The sequence below is a fragment of the Rutilus rutilus genome, assembly GCF_951802725.1.
Source record: "Rutilus rutilus genome assembly, chromosome: 1".
Taxonomy (NCBI): domain Eukaryota; kingdom Metazoa; phylum Chordata; class Actinopteri; order Cypriniformes; family Leuciscidae; genus Rutilus; species Rutilus rutilus.
In genome coordinates this window covers 75,413,200-75,432,334 of record NC_140209.1, presented here as the reverse complement: position 1 = coordinate 75,432,334, position 19,135 = coordinate 75,413,200, and the positions used below count along the sequence as shown (strand labels likewise).

Genomic DNA, 19,135 nt, shown 5'->3' with positions numbered 1-19,135 from the left:
ATGGAGCTCAGTCAACTTCCTCTTCTGCTCTGTGAGTATTATTTCTCTCAAAATAATTGCACTTAAAGCTAATTTACAAACACAAGACATCCAGAGACCCCTTAGAGAAACACAGATGTTTACTTCACGGGAAGAACTTAAGAAATAAAATCCCACAGAAAAAATAAACAAAAAAATCTGGATAATCAACGGAAGAGTTTGATGATCTTTATATGAACAATTAAAATACACAATCTTTCATGAGTTTTCTTTCTTTTTTACTTTGTGTTTTCAGTGCTGATTTCAAACATCCACTCTGGACACACTCAAGGTGAGTGAATTTGATTAATACATTTCATTACATATGTGTGATTCTGTTACAAACCAGGGGCCGGATTCACAAAACAATCTTAGGAATAAAAATCTTCTTAACTGCTGCTATTTTCTAACTTAAGAAAAAAAAAGAAAAAAAAGAAAAGAATATTTTGTATTGCCAAAAACTTTTCTTAAGAATGTTCTTATCTTTCTTCTTACGATTGTTCTTAAGACAAAATTTTAAGGTACCATTGTTACAGTGTAATTATTATTAATCATTTGCATGTAATTATACATAATTTACTGTTATTACTATAGAAAGCACGTGCAGTAACATGTAACTACGTCACCTTAAAATAAAGTGTTTAATAATTTAATAATTATCCTATTCATATTCCTGAATATATATGTATATATATATATCTTTTTTTTTTAAATCATCTTAAATAACTTCTTAAAGTCAGGATAACCTCCAACCTGTCTTAAATCCCCAAAGGAAGATTACAAACTTCTTGGAATTTATCTTAAGAACTTTCTTAACTTTTTTAAAAAGATTTTTGTGGATCCGGCCCCAGCTGTCACAGTCATCTGCACTCATTCACCTTTAGCCTCGTTTTCATGGACTTTCAGTTTTCCTTTGTTTGTTTTCTCCCTCCACTCATCAGTTACCATGGACATTCATTCATCACAGCTGTTGGTCATTTCTTCCGTTACCTCTGTGTATTTAGTTCCTCTGTGTTCAGTCTTTAGTTGTCGGCTGATGTTCGTGTATGGTAGTGTTTGTTAGGTTTATACTCCTCTGCACACTGTTACTCCTGCTTGCCTCCTTTAATCAAAAACCTGTTTATATTTGATAACCTCGTCTTCAGTCCGTCTTCCCTCTTCTTCATCTTGTGACACCAGCAATGAAATGAGTGTCATGATTATGAATACAGCTTTTTAAATAAGTTATATAAATGATTCATGTGTTGTGAGTAACACCAAACAGACGGTTCTGAGGTGTGACAAAAACATTCGCTCATATGAAAACGTTTTTATGCAGAATTTAGAAATATAAAATATGTTTTGACATTTGTCTACAGATTTAATAAAAATGATTAGAGTTGCTGGACCTGCAACAACAAAGTCATGTGAACAACAATGACAATTTGTAACCCTGTAGTAAGTGATGTGTGTCTCTGACTGCTGGTGTGGATGCAGGTGGTGTGAAACCCTGTGTTGAGCTCAGGGCTACTAACCTAAAGGATGTGGGTTTGAACTCCTCATGGGGGGGGCTTTACACCTTTGTTGTCCTTTAACTCTTTGCATTGCGCTGAGTGATTGTTCACCTTGTTTGCTCCAGTGATTGCTGCCGGCGGCTCTATTACATTGTTTGTGAAATAAAAATGCACTAATTTACCAGTGAGAGAATGAGATCTGCTGGAAAACGTTCACATCTCATGCTCCCACTGACTTTATATTGACAGATGTTCCCAAACCAACTCTGACTGTATGGCCACAGAGTTCAGTGTTCACTGGAGACTCAGTTACTCTGAGATGTGACATAGATGATGGAGGAGTCACTAGCTGGAGGTACAACTGGTATAAAGACGGTTCAACCAGTGTTTCCAGTGAAGGACAGCAACACACATTCAGTTCTGTTACTGAGTCTGACGCAGGTAAATACTTCTGTTATGGGACAGAGACTAAAGGATCACACAGATCACAACGCAGTGATGAAGTTACACTGACAGTATCAGGTGAGTTTGATCATCTCTTCATAAACACACACAAGTTTAACATGTTATTAATGAGTGATGTCTCTATTTCAGTTCCCAGAGCAGTTTTAAGTGTTTCTCCTCCACATAAGTGGTTGATTATGACACAGAAGTGTTCAGATTTTTATTGGTCAAGCAAACATGTGTGGCTCCAGTTTTCTTCGTTCATCTTCGGAACACAAAATAAGATATTTTTGATGAAATCCGAGAGCTTTCTGACCCCTCCAAAAACAGCAACGCAATGACCGCTTTCAAGGTCCAGAAAGGTAGTAAAGATATCATTAAAATAGTCCATGTGACTGTGGTTCAACCTTAATGTTATGAAGCGATGAGAATACTTTTTGTGTGCAAAAACGAAACAAAAATAATGACTTTATTCCACTATTTCTTCTCATCTGTGTCAGACTCTAACGCTGTTCACATAGTAAACACAGTGCAGCGCTTCCGGGTCCTACGTCAGAACGCCGCCTCTTCATTGGCCAGCTCCTGTGAGTCAGAATCACACGCATGAGTCGTGCTGCTCACGGCCAAAGCGCTGATCTCTTATTTATGCTGTTGTTTTTTGCACATAAAAAGTATTCTCGTCGCTTGATAAACTTAAAGGACAAGTTCGGTATTTTACACTTAAAGCCCTGTTTACAGATTGTTTCTGATGAAATAGAACGGTTAAGATAAAAATTTGGACACATGCTGCTGTCCCGAGAATTTTAGGTTTCTTTCGCTTTATTGTTTATTGTTGTCTTTCGCTTTTCTCACCTACAGAATGGCTGCATATGTGCACTGGAACAATCCTTCCTAAAACGCATTAAACTTTCGTTTACAAAGACGTGAAACTCACGAGTGGTCAGGGGTGTTCACTGATATGCTCACACAAAAATCGCTGCAAAAGATGCTTTCCAACAGGTTTTATCGTAGTTTTTGTCCAACTCCATTGCCTTGTATTGGATGTCCATTGACTTGTATTAGATGTGCTGTGAGGTACGGTATTACTCCGCCACCAACTGGGCTGGAGTGTCTATTATTCAAGCTCTCAACGGAAGAATGTACGGGTGTGAGACGTTTGGAAAAATAGGTCCACAGTTTTACAACGAATGGTAAAAGAGCTGGAGAACACCTGTTAAAACACAAATTCTCGGGCCAGCAGCATGTGTCCAAATTTTAATCTTAACCGTTCTATTTCATCAGAAACGATCTGTAAACAGGGCTTTAAGTGTAAAATACCGAACTTGTCCTTTAAGGTTGAACAACTGTAGTCACATGGACAATTTTAACAATATCTTTACTACCATTCTGGGCATTAAAAAGTGGTCATTGCGTTGCTGTTTCTGAAGGGGTCAGAAAGCTCTCAGATTTCATTAAAAATATCTTCATTTGTGTTCTGAAGATAAACAAAGGTCTGCCGGGTTTGGAAAGACATGAGGGTTAGTAATTAATGACAGAATTAAAATTTTGGGGTGAACTAACCCTTTAAGAGCTGTCAGGAAAACAGTTGTTGGTGGTTTTAGAGTTTGTTTTTCTTCGGTACAGGAGGGTGAGTTTTAGTTTGTTTAGTTTTATTAGAATAGAGGGAGTAATACATAAGCAAGTAAGCCGACCCAGAAGATACTTTTGTGTTAGTTATTTTTGTGTTAGTGAAATATAAACATACACAAGTTAAATAAGGACAGGTGAGCTAACTAATGTAAACTGCAGCTCAGAGATAAAACTTTCCTAACTCCCGAGAAAAATAACAAACACAAAAGAACCAACTCACCATCCTGTACAGAAGAAAAACAAACTCCAAATCCACTACTGGTTCCTGAAGGTCCAGGTGAAGTGGCACCAGCAGCTGTTAAATAGGCAGAGGCCTCAGGTGTTGGGAATAATCAGGCTCCGCCCCCATACAACTTCATATACAACACACACTTCATATGCACTTTTGGTCTCGTGGACTTGCAATGGCTGCCGCGTACACATGTCTGTTAAGTCCATGAGAGACCGTAGGCCGGGTGTCCAATTTGTCATTTTAAGTTTCAGAAATTTCCCTTTGCGGTCGATATACACCCTCGAAGTGAGGACTCGTAGGAAGACTACAAGTGCTTAGGGTGTCATTTGGGACAGGGCCACACTTATAACTTTGAACCCTTGGAAACTAAAAAAACAAGATACTTATCCTGATCTCAAATTGAAAAAGATTATTTAAATTTCTGAAATCTCAATAGTCAAATATTGTAAAATATATTCATTTTTTTCTCTTCGCTTCTCCTTTTTTGTGACAAAATTGGTTCTTTTGATTGTTATACCAAGCCTCTCAAAAGTTATTGCTTGGATTTTTATTTTCACCATTATCATTTTTCAAGTTAACCATAATCATATTACACCCTAACAAAGTTACCATAATGTAATTTATCTCTGCAGCTCTTTTTCATGTAAACTGCTGTACTTCGGGACAGTGGATTGAACAATAAGAGGACGAGATCGTCTGCTAAAAAACCTTCACAACTCAAGCTTTTTGCTAGTTTTATACTGACAGATATTTCCAAACCAACTCTGACTGTGCAGTATTTTGCTTTTATATTGCACAAATAATTTGATAAGACAGAATAAATTACTGTAACAGCTGGAGAACAAAACTTCAATCTAACCTGATTATGTGTTTTACAATACAACTGTTCACACACTAAAACAGCACAATTTATTATTTTCATATTTCAATTTAATATACGCATTATTTTCAATGTTAATTGTTGTTTTTCTACAGAAAGACCAAAACCCAGAGTGACCATTACACCTGATCATCATCATGTATTCAGAGGAGAGACAGTCACTCTCAGATGTGACATAGATGATGGAGGAGTCACTAGCTGGAGGTACAACTGGTATAAAGACGGTTCAACCAGTGTTTTCAATGAAGGACAGCAACACACATTCAGTTCTGTTACTGAGTCTGACGCAGGTAAATACTCCTGTTATGGGAGAGAGACTGAAGGATCACGCAGATCAAACATCAGTGATGAAGTTACACTGACAGTATCAGGTGAGTTTGATCATCTCTTCATAAACACACACAAGTTTAACATGTTATTAATGAGCGATTTGCTTCTTCACATTAAGATACATTTTTAAACCAAAATGATCTCACATGATCTTCAAACCTAGTCTCAAAGTTGGCTGATTTTTGGATTTTCCATTACCAAATAACACCCTAAAAAGTAGTCTTTTTTTGTAGTTGCCAGATTTTTGTTCTTATTTTTATAAAAAAAATGTCAACAATAAGTGTGTGGCGAGCAGTAGGTTTGATGACAGAAAGAACTCCCTAAGGGAACATTCCGTTTTGCAAACATTGTGTGAGCGAAAGGCACCGGGGTGGCGGCGCCACCGTCTTGGGCCCGTCATCGCTGCTCGCAGCTATATATATATGTGTGTGTGTGTGTATGTATGTGTGTATATGTGTACATATATATACACCGTCTTGGGCCCGTCATCGCTGCTCGCAGCTATATTTATATATATATATATGTATATATATGTATATATATACAGTATATATATATATATATATATATATATATGTATGTATATGTGTGTGTGTGTGTATATGTGTACATATTGTTTTATGTGTGTCTTTTAACCTTTACACCTTTTACCTATTTATTATTTATTCTCAGGTAGGTAAGGGAAAGTTGAATCTGGACACAACTATAAGCATTCAAAGAGTACTTACAATTAGTTCAGCAGACTTCCCTGTTGTCAGTTCTTGCTTAAGGTTCTTAAATTATTACTCAGGCAGACAATATCTTGCCAATAATATAATATTAGTTTTATTAAAGTTAACAAAGGTTATATAAAGGTACAATAGTAAAGTTACAACAATAAGTTTCTATTAAGGTACAATCAGCTGGTAACAGGCGTCGAGGGACACTGCGCTATTCAGTCTCCAACAATTCAGTCTCTCTCTCAGTCTTTTATACGCAGGCTTCGAAATGCAGGTTCCACACTCTCCTCTGTCGTCATCAAATGGAGTTCTGCCAACTTCTTCTTCACAGCCCTCAGTTGCTTACGGTGTATCTTCCGACAGCGCCTCCGTGCTCTCTTTCTCTTCTTTCTTCTCTTCATCGTCTGTAACACATACCTTAACTAGTACATTTTCCATTTATCATAAAACTTTTTCTAATACATAATTGCTTTCTACTCTAACTCAATCAATACATATGTTTCATGCAAGTAAATCGTTTTCTTAACAATAGTAAAATCACTCAATACATATTCTGTGTAGTATTAGTAATTGGGTTACATACATCTATTTAAACAAAAGCATTATTACTTCTTAGGTTACATCACTTTAAAGTAAATCAAGCATTAATCAAGGCAGTATAATTGCAATATCATCCTCTACATTAACAATATATATATATCTGATTTCATGATACACTAAAAATATTCCACAACAAATCCTTTAAATTTAATGATATTCAGAACGGAACAAGAAAAAAAAAAAAACTATAAACAAGCCACAACGAAAAAAAAAAGAAAAGAAAACGAATGTAAGCAGTGTTATGCTCACGTAACTCTCTCATTAGAATCAAAATGTTTCAACATTTGCGATGTATTTGGATGCTAAACTATTCTTTATTATAGGCTTTGTACTTCACTCACGTTCCAATATCGACGGAAAAAATCATCCTCTTCACACGAGCAAAAATGTGCTTGGAAACATCACAGTGGTGCGGTGATTACTGTGAATGTATGAATTGTACTACTGACTATTTAAACAGAGCAGTGTAATTTGTATATGTTAGGTTGACTATTTTATTATTATATTTTATTAAGGCTATAATGAACAGGCTGTGATGTCAAGATTGCAATGCTGGAATGTGTGTGTGTGTGTGTGTGTGTGTGTGTGTGTGTGTGTGTGTGTGTGGCGCGCGCGATCGAACAGTGGACACATAAAAACATACTCCGTCATTTTGTTCATACAGGACATCATTCAAACTGCAAAGTGTTAACTTATATTTGTGTACAGTCGCAATAAAACACAATATTGTGCTTTTGTAAAATAAATTCAAGCAATCCGCCCCCGAAAGGCGCTAATTTTAAAATTAAACTAAAATGCTCACGGCCGTACGGGCATTCATAACGGTGCGCGTCCACGGCGAGGAACGGGCAGAACAGAGTCAACGTTTTTTAGTTCATTCATACTTCCATAGGAATTCATTGAAAACGCTCGCTCTGCACCATTATCAATGTCCGTGTGGACGAACATATTTTACTTTCGTTTTTAAGTTAGCGATTCAAAAGCCCCCAGCATTGTCACACGTTGATTAACCGGTGGGGAAATTTTCTCACTGTCACATACCTAGTATATTTTTATATAGATACAATTGGCCTACCTGATTTTAAACACAAGAGGGCAGATTAGCCCTATGTATGACTTGATTTTTTTTTTTTTTTACTATTACTGTTTTTAAACTTATAATTCTTAAATTGAAAAAAAAATAATAAAATGGGTTTAGTTGTGATATTTGTATACTTTTATATAGAAATAAATGGTGTATAATAAATTTTTTAGAAGATATGAGGCTTTTAGTGTTTCTTTTTTGGACATTACTTTAATCCCTCACTAGAGCAAAACCGTTTGAGATGTTTAATATCCGTTCACAATTTAGCATCTTTAATGTATTTTCATCGTGTTGAAAAAGTTTGGTGTGAATAAAATAAACCACTTAGGAAACCAAAATATCTGACTTCCTGTTGGTCGGAGCTAATGACTGTAAATTAGAAAGTTGTCCGGCTCGATGAGACCAATATACGTACTGATTTTTGTAACTGTAGGTAAAACTAACTTTTGTCAAAAGCATTTTGAAAGTGACACACTTCCTGCTGCCATTTGGTGGCACTATAACTTTGACTCACAATAGTCGCATCCATCTGATCGGCCTCTTACCACGAACACACTGCTGAAGTTTCATCAAGATCAGTTTCATCAAGATCATGCTCTCTAGGAGGAGTATTTCAAATTCCACAGCAAACATTTTCCAAACAACCCATAATAGCCTTCCTGTTGGGCTGGCGTAAAACTTGACCGAGGGAAAGTTGTTCGGCCCGATGAGATCTACATGTGTACCGAGTTTCATATTAATTCATGCAAGCGTGTTTGATATATGGACCAAGTTTTCAGACACCGTTCAAGGGGGCGCTGTTGAGCGGTGCGCAATAAAACACAACATTGCTGTTGAGCGGTGCGCAATAAAACACAACATAGTAGGAACAAAACAGCACAGATGAAAGTCCTAATCCGAGCAGCACAGTCTTCAAGTGCCCTTATACAGGCAGATTAATTCACCTGCAAAAGCCAGAATGTAAGTTAAAATATACGTAGTATTAACTCATCATTGTTATACAATGATCGCACATACCAAACATGTATCACGTCATTCGTCCGGCAGCAACAGATGAATAAAGTTTACAAAGACGAGCTGGAATACACAGATAAACCCCATAACTATACATTACTTAAAATAAATACGGCTACAAGAGCCAGAAAGAGACCTACCAGGAAGCCAAGCAGCAATACACCGGCAACGCTTAGTGCAATATATATAACATGCGTTGGTATCCGGCAAACGGCGCGCATTGCCAATGGCTGCAAACCCTCAGCACAACGTGTGCTTATCCGCAAACAGCCCAGCACCTGACAAGAGTAACACTGTTAACCGTTTTAAAGTCCGGTAGGTTCGAGCAACAATCACAAACGGCCGTCGCACTCACCTCCAGCCAGAACACCATACCGACGGCAGAATAATGACGCACTAAAGAGGCGGTCGCACATTGACACCATGTCCGGTGGTAAAACAGCCACCTTAATATACCTGTAGGAATGAGACGCTGATTACCTGCCCACATCTAGGGCGGAGTCAACACACGCAGAGAGGACGCTACCCAACAGCGGCACTTCACTACAATCGCTTACAGATTTTAGACATTCTGTGGACTGAGTGAAACAGCACCTACATGTCAACTAACTTTCATTTGAGTATTAGTAGACTGTTAGTTTAAGGTTAGTAAAGAGTCAGAGTCGTTGTGGGTCGTTGTGGGTGAAGTGGTCCTCAATCTCTCTTTTATACTCTGCTTTCGCACCCTTGACGGCTACATACATACATACATATACACATTTGAACAAATTCAAATTTTAAGACAAAATTTCATTTCCTGGCTTTATAACTTCTCATCATTTTAAGGCCTCAGTATATTTGTGGTTGGTGCTGTTTTCAAAACTTTGCATTTGTGAATAAAATATTTTAACATGAGTAGGCTAGTTATCAACAATGTATTCCAACTTTCACCATATCCCAAGTAATAGATGGAATTTTTTTTATTTTTTGTTTTATATTAACCAAGTAAATACCTCAGTCCAAAAAGTTTTAACCAAATTACATTTTAAATGAATTACAATTCATTTTAAAAATTAATGATCAAAAGTTTCAATATTATTATTACAAATTTGGCAAGTGTTTGAATGCACATTAAATTTTAATCTTAGAAATTCCTTAGCTGGATAAATATCACACATAATTTTAAAATGCACATTTTTACGTTTAGGTAGAAGGGGAAATAGAAGATATAACTTTTACCATTTTATCATCAGTAAAAGAATACTAATAACTTTCTCACAATTAAAATTGAATTGGGTGAAGAAATCACTATAACTCCAAAAACAGCCCTTTTTATCCATCATGTGCAACATTGAACAAATATCTTTTTATATCATTGACCAAATATCCTCCAAAACCAAAGATTATCTTTGAATTGATATACTGAGTATATCTTTGCATGTCCATTTATCTGAGCAGATGCAGGTTTGGTTACAGCACCACCTACTGGTCAGAAACTATACCAGTTTATCCAGCACTATCAGCTACTGTATCATTTTAAATGTTCATGTGAACTGCTGCACCTGCACAAAACTTTGTTGAATGGTGTGTTTCTTTGACTGCTGGTGTAGATGGGTTCTGCAGGTTCTGCATGTACACTACTGTAACACAACGCAATGCAAAAACAGAATCTATTGCACACAACAGTACTCTTGAAAACATGATCAGGGTGTGAAGTTTCTTTTATTTACTTTATTCATACCACAATTACAGACGTTTAAAAAGTGGTTACTGTTGGTGGTGAACCACTCTCTGATTTGATTTGTTCTGTGGAAGCGTACATTGTCCCAAATGATCACATAAATGTGATGTGCGGGCCCAGGATGGTGCTGTTGGCGGTCCAGGAGGATGTCTTTTAGCTCCTCTAGGAAGGTGAGGAGACGTTGGGTGTTGTAAGACCCAAGCACAGCATGCCGGTGAACAAGCCCCTCCGAACCCATGGTCGCACAAAGAGTAATATTACCCCCCCCCGTTGGCCAGGAACCTCAGTGATGGCTCTTTGGCCAATGATGTTACGGCCTCTTTGCCTTCGTTTCTGCAGGTTGAAGCCAGCCTCATACAGGAAGAGGTACTCATGAGGTCTGGCCATCGCGTCCAACTGTAATATCCTCTGTGAAAATGTGAAAGTGCACAGGTGTTCAGAACAACAGTCAATCAGGTAGCACAGTATTTTCCAGAAGTAATGTAGGCCACTGAGCAACACAGTAAGTCCACTAACTGTACTGTGACCATGGATGTATACTTACTTGCACATACTCGTAACGTAGGTCTTTGTGTCGCGCAGAGTTGCGCTCAAAGGGAACCCTATAGACCTGTTTCATCCGCATCTTTTGGCACCGGAGAACTCGGTCTATTGTGGCCAAGCTGACATCAATGCTCTCAAAGTTGACATTATCGGCAATGACTTTGTCTCTGATCTCCCGGAGTCTGATGAGGTTGTTCTCACGAACCATATCCACAATGAGGGTTTCTTGTGCCGCTGTAAATATGGCAACCCTCCCACCTCTATGTGGCATTCTTTCAACTCTAACAGAAAGAAACATGTGTTGTCAATTGACATGTTTAACAATACAGTAACAACTGATTTGAAACCAATAGACTACTTTCACAGGCTTGTAAAATTGTATTGTGACAAAGAAAGCAATAGAGTATAATACCTGTTGTGTTGTCTGAATGCCCTGATAATGGTGGCCACGGTGAACCTACTCAGGTTTGGACGGACTCTTAGTCCTGCTTCAGCCATTGTCATGCCATGGACAATGACATGGTCAATGACTGTTGCTCGCATCTCGTCCGTAATGATGGTGCGAGGTTGTCTTGCTCTCCCTCCTGGACCTTCTCCTCTCCCTTGTTGGCCTCCTCCTCTCCCTCGTTGGCCTGCTCCTCTTCCTCCTCTGATTTGAACTCCTCTTCCTCATTGGCCTGCTCCTCTTCTTCCATGGCCAGCTCTTCTCCCTCCTCTGACTCGAATTCCTCTTCCCATGACTCTGCCTTCATCCATTGTGTTTGTTTGGAATCTTCAGCAAACTGTGCACTCTGAACTTGCTTTTATACATGTGGTCACAGCATTAGCAACAAGTGTCTTCAATTTTGAGTCGTTGTGTGTAATGAATGACGCCAGGTGTGTTCATTGTGTTCAAATATTGCTGACTGTGGCAAGCATTTTACATCACATGAGCTTTCATTTGAGAATATGAGCAGAGTTCTTTTGCAACTTGTGTTTTAGCAAGGAAAAATGTGTTAAGATTTATGAGAACGGAGGATTGTGTTTTGTGAATTGTGTCTTCATGTGAAATGTGTTTATGATATTGGAAAATGATGGCTAGATTTAGTAAATGTGTTTAGACAACTGGTCATTTGGTTTAGAGGATTGGCTTTTGTGTTTTAGCATTTGAGAAAAACTGTAACACAAAGATTGTGGCTTTGAACCTCTATTGTCTTTTAAGTTTTTGCATTGTCCCATAATGTTGACCTTTTTTCTTACATTGTCTATGAAATCAAAATATATGAATAATTTACCAGTGAGAGAATGAGATCTGCTGGAAAACGTTCACATCTCATGCTCCCACTGACTTTATATTGACAGATGTTCCCAAACCAACTCTGACTGTACGGCCACAGAGATCAGTGTTCACTGGAGACTCAGTTACTCTGAGATGTGAGCTGGATCAGTCAGGGGATGGATGGGAGTTTCTCTGGAGGAAAGACTCAAACATTGAATCTCCTGAAGCTGAAACTAAAACACTTGATTCTGTGAAAGTCTCTGATGGAGGAGTGTACAGATGCAGAGCAAGAAGAGGAGGAAGTTACACACATTACAGTGAAACAGTAGCAGTGACAATACATGGCAAGTGTTTTACCTCTCATAATGAACTGCTCTGAGAACACTATATGAAAATGATTTATAAGCCACTAAATAAACAGAGAACAACACTTCAGTTTAACTTGATTTAGTGTTTTGTAACTGCTCGTACAATAAAAAACAGCACATTTCATTATTTGTATTTATTTTATTATATTATTTATCACATTATTTTCAATGTTTATTGTTGTTGTTCTACAGAAAGACCAAAACCCAGAGTGACCATTAAACCTGATCATCATCATGTATTCAGAGAAGAGACAGTCACTCTCAGATGTGACATATATGATGGAGGAGTCACTAGCTGGAGGTACAACTGGTATAAAGACGGCTCAACCAGTGTTTTCAGTGAAGGACAGCAACACACATTCAGTTCTGTTACTGAGTCTGACGCAGGTAAATACTCCTGTTATGGGACAGAGACTGAAGGATCACGCAGATCACAACGCAGTGATAGAGTAACACTGCCAGTATCAGGTGAGTTTGATCATCTCTTCATAAACACACACAAGTTTAACATGTTATTAATGAGCGATGTCTCTATTTCAGTTCCCAGAGCAGTTTTAAGTGTTTCTCCTCAGAAGTGGTTGACTGAAGGAGATCCAGTGACTCTGATCTGTGAGGTTAACGGCTCCTCTACAGGCTGGACATTCAGCTGGTTCACTGTAACTGTCTCAGGTCAGTTATAATGTGCTTCATCTGAATTAACTGGTTATATATATAATTGAATATGTCTGAAACCAGACACAGACTGGGTATTAAGGGCAACACTTCCATGGGCACCAAGCAGTGAAACCTACTTTGAGATCCCAGTCCCTCATTTACAGTCACTGCTCTGTAACAACATAAGAGCCATTGATCAAACCCTGAATAAAAAAACCTAAACACAATGAGTAATTCGAGTTACACCAATGTAAACCAGTGTATTCAGGTTCAAGTTTAGTTAAAAATGTAAAGTGAAATCTACACATTCTCACTTTCTACAGGGAGCAGGAATGATTACGACCTCCTCTCAGACAGCAGCAGAGGAGCTGGAGGAAAACACACCGTCAGTTCTGCTGATCTAAAACACACAGGAGTGTATGTGTGCAGAGCAGAGAGAGATAACACAGCCATTAACACAACATACAGCAACACACAACCACTGTGGGTCACTGGTGAGTTCACATATATAGTTTAAATGATCTTTAATAAAGACAGTTTCCAAATGATAGCTGTAATTGTCTTGTCAGGCGTTTCTCCTCCAGGGTCTCTGATCATCAGGCCCAGCAGAACTCAACACTTCACATCTGTCTCTCTCTCTCTGAGCTGTGAGGACCAGAGTAACTCTGATGGATGGACAGTGAGAAGATACACAGACAGCGGGCGGCTGGAAGATTGTTCATCATCAGTGTGGGGATCACAAACAGGATCTACATGTACAATCAACTCCACTGTCCCATCAGACACTGGAGTTTACTGGTGTCAGTCTGAATCTGGAGAGCACTATCATCCTGTTAATATCACTGTACACTGTGAGTCTGGGTTTCTGTTTTTATTCATTTCACTGGCAGTTTATAATCAAAGCTTACTAAAACAACTCCAAACATCCTCATATTAATATATAAAAAAAATGTATTTATTATTTCATCACGTTGTTGATATGTCTCCTGTGTTTCTGTAGCTGGTGTGATTCTGGAGAGTTCTGTTCATCCTGTGACTGAAGGAGATAATCTGACTCTACGCTGTTTATATAAATATACAACCCTATCAAACCTCAGTGCTGATTTCTATAAAGATGGATCACTCATCCAGAATCAAACTACAGAGATGATCATCCCTACTGTCTCAAAGTCACATGAGGGTTTCTACTACTGCAAACACCCAGCGAGAGGAGAGTCTCCCAAGAGCTGGATCTCAGTCAGAGGTGAGAGTAAGAACTATAAACATAGGTGAAATGTTCCTGTACAATTTACACGCAGATGTTAAATATTATGTATCTCAGTTTCTCCAGCCTCAGGATCTAATGGTCTCAATCTCGTGATAATTGGAGTGACTGCAGGACTGACTGTTGCCGTTTGGATTATTGTCTTCATTGTCCTCCGGTGGCGCTACAGAAACAACAAAGGTTCATCATCTGACATATTAAATTTCAGTGACAGATTTTCAGACACTAGCTTTGTTCATAACGCTTGTGAGCTGCCAAACATCAGTCTAAGCTGGTTTTCTGGTCCTCGCTGGTTTCCAAACCTGGTAAAGCTGGTATGTTTGCTGGTTTCAGAAGGTTTCTGGGCAGATTTCAGCTGGTCAGGGAAACCATAATTTGTTACTTCAATACTGAAAAGTATTGATAAATATTTATGTAATCTATATTGAAACTCATTGAAAGTGCAAGTCCTCCATCTTGTCCACTAGTTGTTTGATATACAGAAATCATGTGTAAATCAAAGATATACTGCATGTGTAAAACTCTCCAAATTAGTCCTTTATCAGGTTTTATGTTCTGCCTATGAAGACAGCAGGCAGTGAGGCAAATTAATGTTTTGGACACAACCATAATGTGAAAAAGAAACAAAAACTAAACACTTTGTCATTCTTAAACATGTATACATGAAAGAGATTATACACACATATTTTGTGTCTGACTAGGTGTAAGATCTGAGTCTCCGTCTCCTGTCAGTCAACAGCAGAACCAGAGTGAAGCCGGAGACATGACGCTGCTGTCTGGTCAGTCTTTACTCATTACCCATTAATACATACATCTTTACAAGCTGAGATAAAAGACACTTAGGTGTAACTTTTAACTAACAGGACATATTTCACAACTAGATAATATTTCACTCTTCTAAAGTTTGAGATGATATTTTGGGTCTTACATATACATATATTGAACTTGTCATGTGCAGAAGAGGACTGGCTTCTTTGATTTAGATATGGATCGTTAGGTAGAGCTCACAGCGGGTGATCGGCCAGAATCACGCAAGATTTCTTCATTGGAAGTATTTATTGAATTTACAACTGCATGATTGAATATGTACATTGATGTGTGGTTCTGAAATAAATAAAAGAAATAAAACAAACATAATTAGTTGAATGCAAATGAATGATTATCATGCAACAAACCTCTAGTTGTATTAAATGTATAATAATATAGCAGAAATAAAATACAATAATATTTTAACATGGCCGAAACTGGCATTAAAGAATGAAAAAGGCTGTTCTGTAAGCAGCTACAACTATAACAATAAGTAAGGATAAGCCATTCGCAATACAATGGCTCCCTCTGCTGGTTGCATAAATAACCACACCAGGCCGCTCCGAGAGGTGTCACGTGACGACCAGTGTACATGCGGGAGGTGCGTGCCCTATAACCAATTAACTGGATTGAAGGCGAATATCACCGCGATAGCTTACAAACTATGCGCAAAGGTGCTTAACTGGTATTCTACAATGTGTAACCAAAGAATAATGCCCGAGTGGCAACCTATACATTGATAGAAAGAAGCATCACGACACGAGGTCTAGCTGGGCAGGAAAAGCCTGAGCTTACATTTAGCAGCACTAAACAGACAAAACACTACCAATCTAGCCTTAACAATGACTTTGTTCGATCCTCCGATTCTTACTTGTAAAGACGCACACAGAATAAAGCAGTTGTATCAAGGCAGGTTGTAAGTCCGTGCGGTTAGCGTACACTACTGGCAAAAGTCTCTGACAGAATGTTACCCGCGTGCAGCGATCCTGAGTCAACTTGTGATTGGCTAAGAGTCCAGGTGAAGCGAGGCGTCTTCCAGTAGGAGAGAGAGAGTCACAGTAAAGTGTCTGATGCTTAGCGACCACAAGGGGGCCTTTTTAACATGTCATTTGGTTTTATTTGACCAAAAACTGCATAACAAAATATATTTTATTTTCTGTATGAAATATTGTGTCTGGTGCTTTATTTATTTATTTTTGTGTCAGCATGAAATAGTATTTTTCTGTGGAACTGAATTTATACGATTTCATATATAAGATAATACTATTTTAAAAATGTTTGTATTATTGAAAATTAATTCATGTATTCATTTATTACAGGAACTTCACATATTTATGACTCTGTTGATACAAATACTAATAAAGAAATAAGCACAGGTAATTAATGATGTCAAGGTGTTTTATGTCATTATGATGAGGTCAGTATTCTTTTCTAAATAAATTGGAAATCAAATCCATCTTTTTTTTGTATCACAGTCATTTTTTAGAGCAAATCGAGTTAAACCAAGTGTCTTATTTCTTTCTCTGTTGTTCATTGTAGACTGTGTAAGTGTGCCGCCTGAGATCACATATGCGGAGATTGAACTCAAATCTACAAAGAAACAGAAGAAAAAGAAAGCAAACAACGGTAAATGGAAATAAAAGTCTCTGCTCTTATGATTTTATGATGTGGTTTTGTTGCTGTGCACTGTGAAACAGATCTGATCCAAAAAGGACATTGCATGCAAATTGTTTATTTTGAGGTAATTTGGTCATTTTATTTTAAAATAAAATGATCCTCTCTGTAAAATTATAATAGAACACTAAATAATATGTGTTAATTAGCATGTTATAATGCCATATTTTATACCACTGACGGACATACAGTAAGCACTAGTGATATGAACTGTTGGCATCTTCTAGGCAATAACACTGAGAGTGACGACATTTACTCTAAACTGAAGCTGGAAACGGATTAAAGTGAGTGTCAAAATAAAAACAACCACTGAAAATGTACATGCATTATTGAGAATCTAAGAAAGTAATTTAAAACCTGTATATAAAAATGATAAATGTGCATTTTGAATTCACTGATATATTTTCAGATGCTGGATCTAGTGATGTGACGTATGCTCAGGTTTAAAAAGATGCCCGGAGGAGAAACTTTCAATCCCAGGACTCTGATGAGTTTACTGTTGGCTGAGAAGTGAAAGACCAAGATCATCAAGACAGTGGATTTACCAGAACTTTTTGTAGCATTAGTAAGCCTTCATGTGCTTCAGGGACTATGCATGTTAATATTTGAAAAGCATTGAGCTGATTATTCATTAGAAATAAGCTAGTATTGTTTAGTACTGCACATGTGTTTTTATATTTGTTAATACCAGCAGCAGCAGCTTATCATTTGATAACTGAGGGAACATAATATTCACTGTAAGGCTATTTCTTTTCTGACTGTTGAGTAAGGGACCGAGTTCCCTTTTTTTATTTCTGTATCCTTGATTTTAAATGTATTTGTACAGCTTCCCATGGTCATGGAAATATCACAGAATGTTAAAATTGTGATTTTCATGGCTGGACAAGTTGTCTTTAAACATAAATGTACATAGTGAAACTACTTTTTTTTCTAGCTATGCTCAAAATATTTTATTGGATAGAAAAAGCTCTTTGTACATGCAGTCTTAAAAATTAGTATCCAGCAATAAAAAAATTAAATTTTTTTTAAAAAAAGCGGTGGTCAAAAGGTTATGGCTTACTTTATGTCCTAGGCTATTTATGTTTTCAAAAAAAGGTTTTGAGAGTACGCTTTTGGAAATTTGTTCTCAGTTTTGTATATAGCCTACACTGCCATTCAAAAGGTTTTGCAGGTAGAATTTTACTTTTTATTGTAATGATATTTCACATTACTGCTTTTAATGTATTTTTGATCAAATAAATGTATTTGCCTGAAGAATAAGAGACTTCTTTCAAAAACGTTAAAAAAGCATCTTACCAACCCCAAGTTTACTTAAATATTCTTATACAGCCCATTAATTAATAAATACTATTGAACATTCCGAGATATTCTCAATTAGCCCATGTTATTATCATTTAAAAATGTATAGCCTACTTTCATTCCAGACAGTTCTAATTATAGGTTGTAACTTGCAAAGTTTAATACTGACGCATCAGGATCGCGAAGACTTGGTTTAGGTCAAGGGTCGGCAACAGGTGTTAGGCCGGCTACACACTGGCTGCGTGGCGTAAGCGTCTCAGCTGCGTGGCGTGTCCGTTTTTATTTCGGCTCCCATGTTAACAGGCTAGAGCTTGCACACTGCCTGCGTGACACGCGCGGCTTGAAACGCGTGCCTGCTAGAAATAGAACCGACGCCTATTTTTCACGCGACACGCAAGCGTCTTGGAAGCGTTTCCAGGCAAAATTGAATAGGAAAAGATGTTTATATGACATTTTGACACGAATACATATTAATAAATGTCATTTTGATGTTTGAAAGTGTCTAGGGTTTGACATAAATGCAAATATAAATGCAATTTAAAAAAATATTATCGATTTTCAAATACTGCACCTGTCAATACAGAACGAAATATTCTATAGTCTATATTGCCGTCAACACTGCCGACGTTGTCTTTGCTGCTATATATTTATGTTTAACATGAAGTATAGGCCTTCCACAACTCTCTCCCCATGTCACCAATATGTCACCTAGCAGCAGCAGCGCCGCGTCAGACACGCTTCTGGTGTGCAAAGACACAGAAAACGCGACGCAGCCGCCACGCATCTGACACGCTTCAGAAACGCCACGCTCACGCCACGCAGCCAGTGTGTAGCCGGCCTTAGACTCTAGGTGTTAATATGGAAGGCCAAAAGGGTTGATGTGTGAAACTGTCGTGTAAACACGTAATTACATGCTGGCACATTGGAAACTATCTTGCACAAGCACAAAGAAGAAACAAATCCTGTATTGCAGGATTAAATCTAAAATAAAAAATGGACAATGAACATAAATAGCATACATAATTATTTTATTATTTTTTGAAAATTGAGAATCACTGATTAGAAATTTGTCTTGGACTCAAAATATAGCCACTGCATCACATAA

General features: G+C 37.7%; 1 protein-coding gene across 1 annotated transcript; it reads left to right on the top strand.

Annotated features, from left to right (window-relative positions):
* LOC311305189 (Fc receptor-like protein 5) lies at positions 1-17,658 on the top strand (the record flags this gene model as incomplete). Its single annotated transcript, XM_084432747.1, has 13 exons — positions 1-31; positions 275-310; positions 1,761-2,033; positions 4,792-5,067; positions 12,873-13,001; positions 13,310-13,480; positions 13,556-13,837; positions 13,987-14,229; positions 14,952-15,029; positions 16,377-16,433; positions 16,597-16,683; positions 16,959-17,015; positions 17,141-17,658. 12 exons carry the CDS (start codon positions 1-3, stop codon positions 17,012-17,014), a joined length of 1,719 nt encoding a protein of 572 aa, XP_084288873.1. The 3' UTR covers position 17,015; positions 17,141-17,658.
* Positions 17,659-19,135: the final 1,477 nt, after the last annotated feature.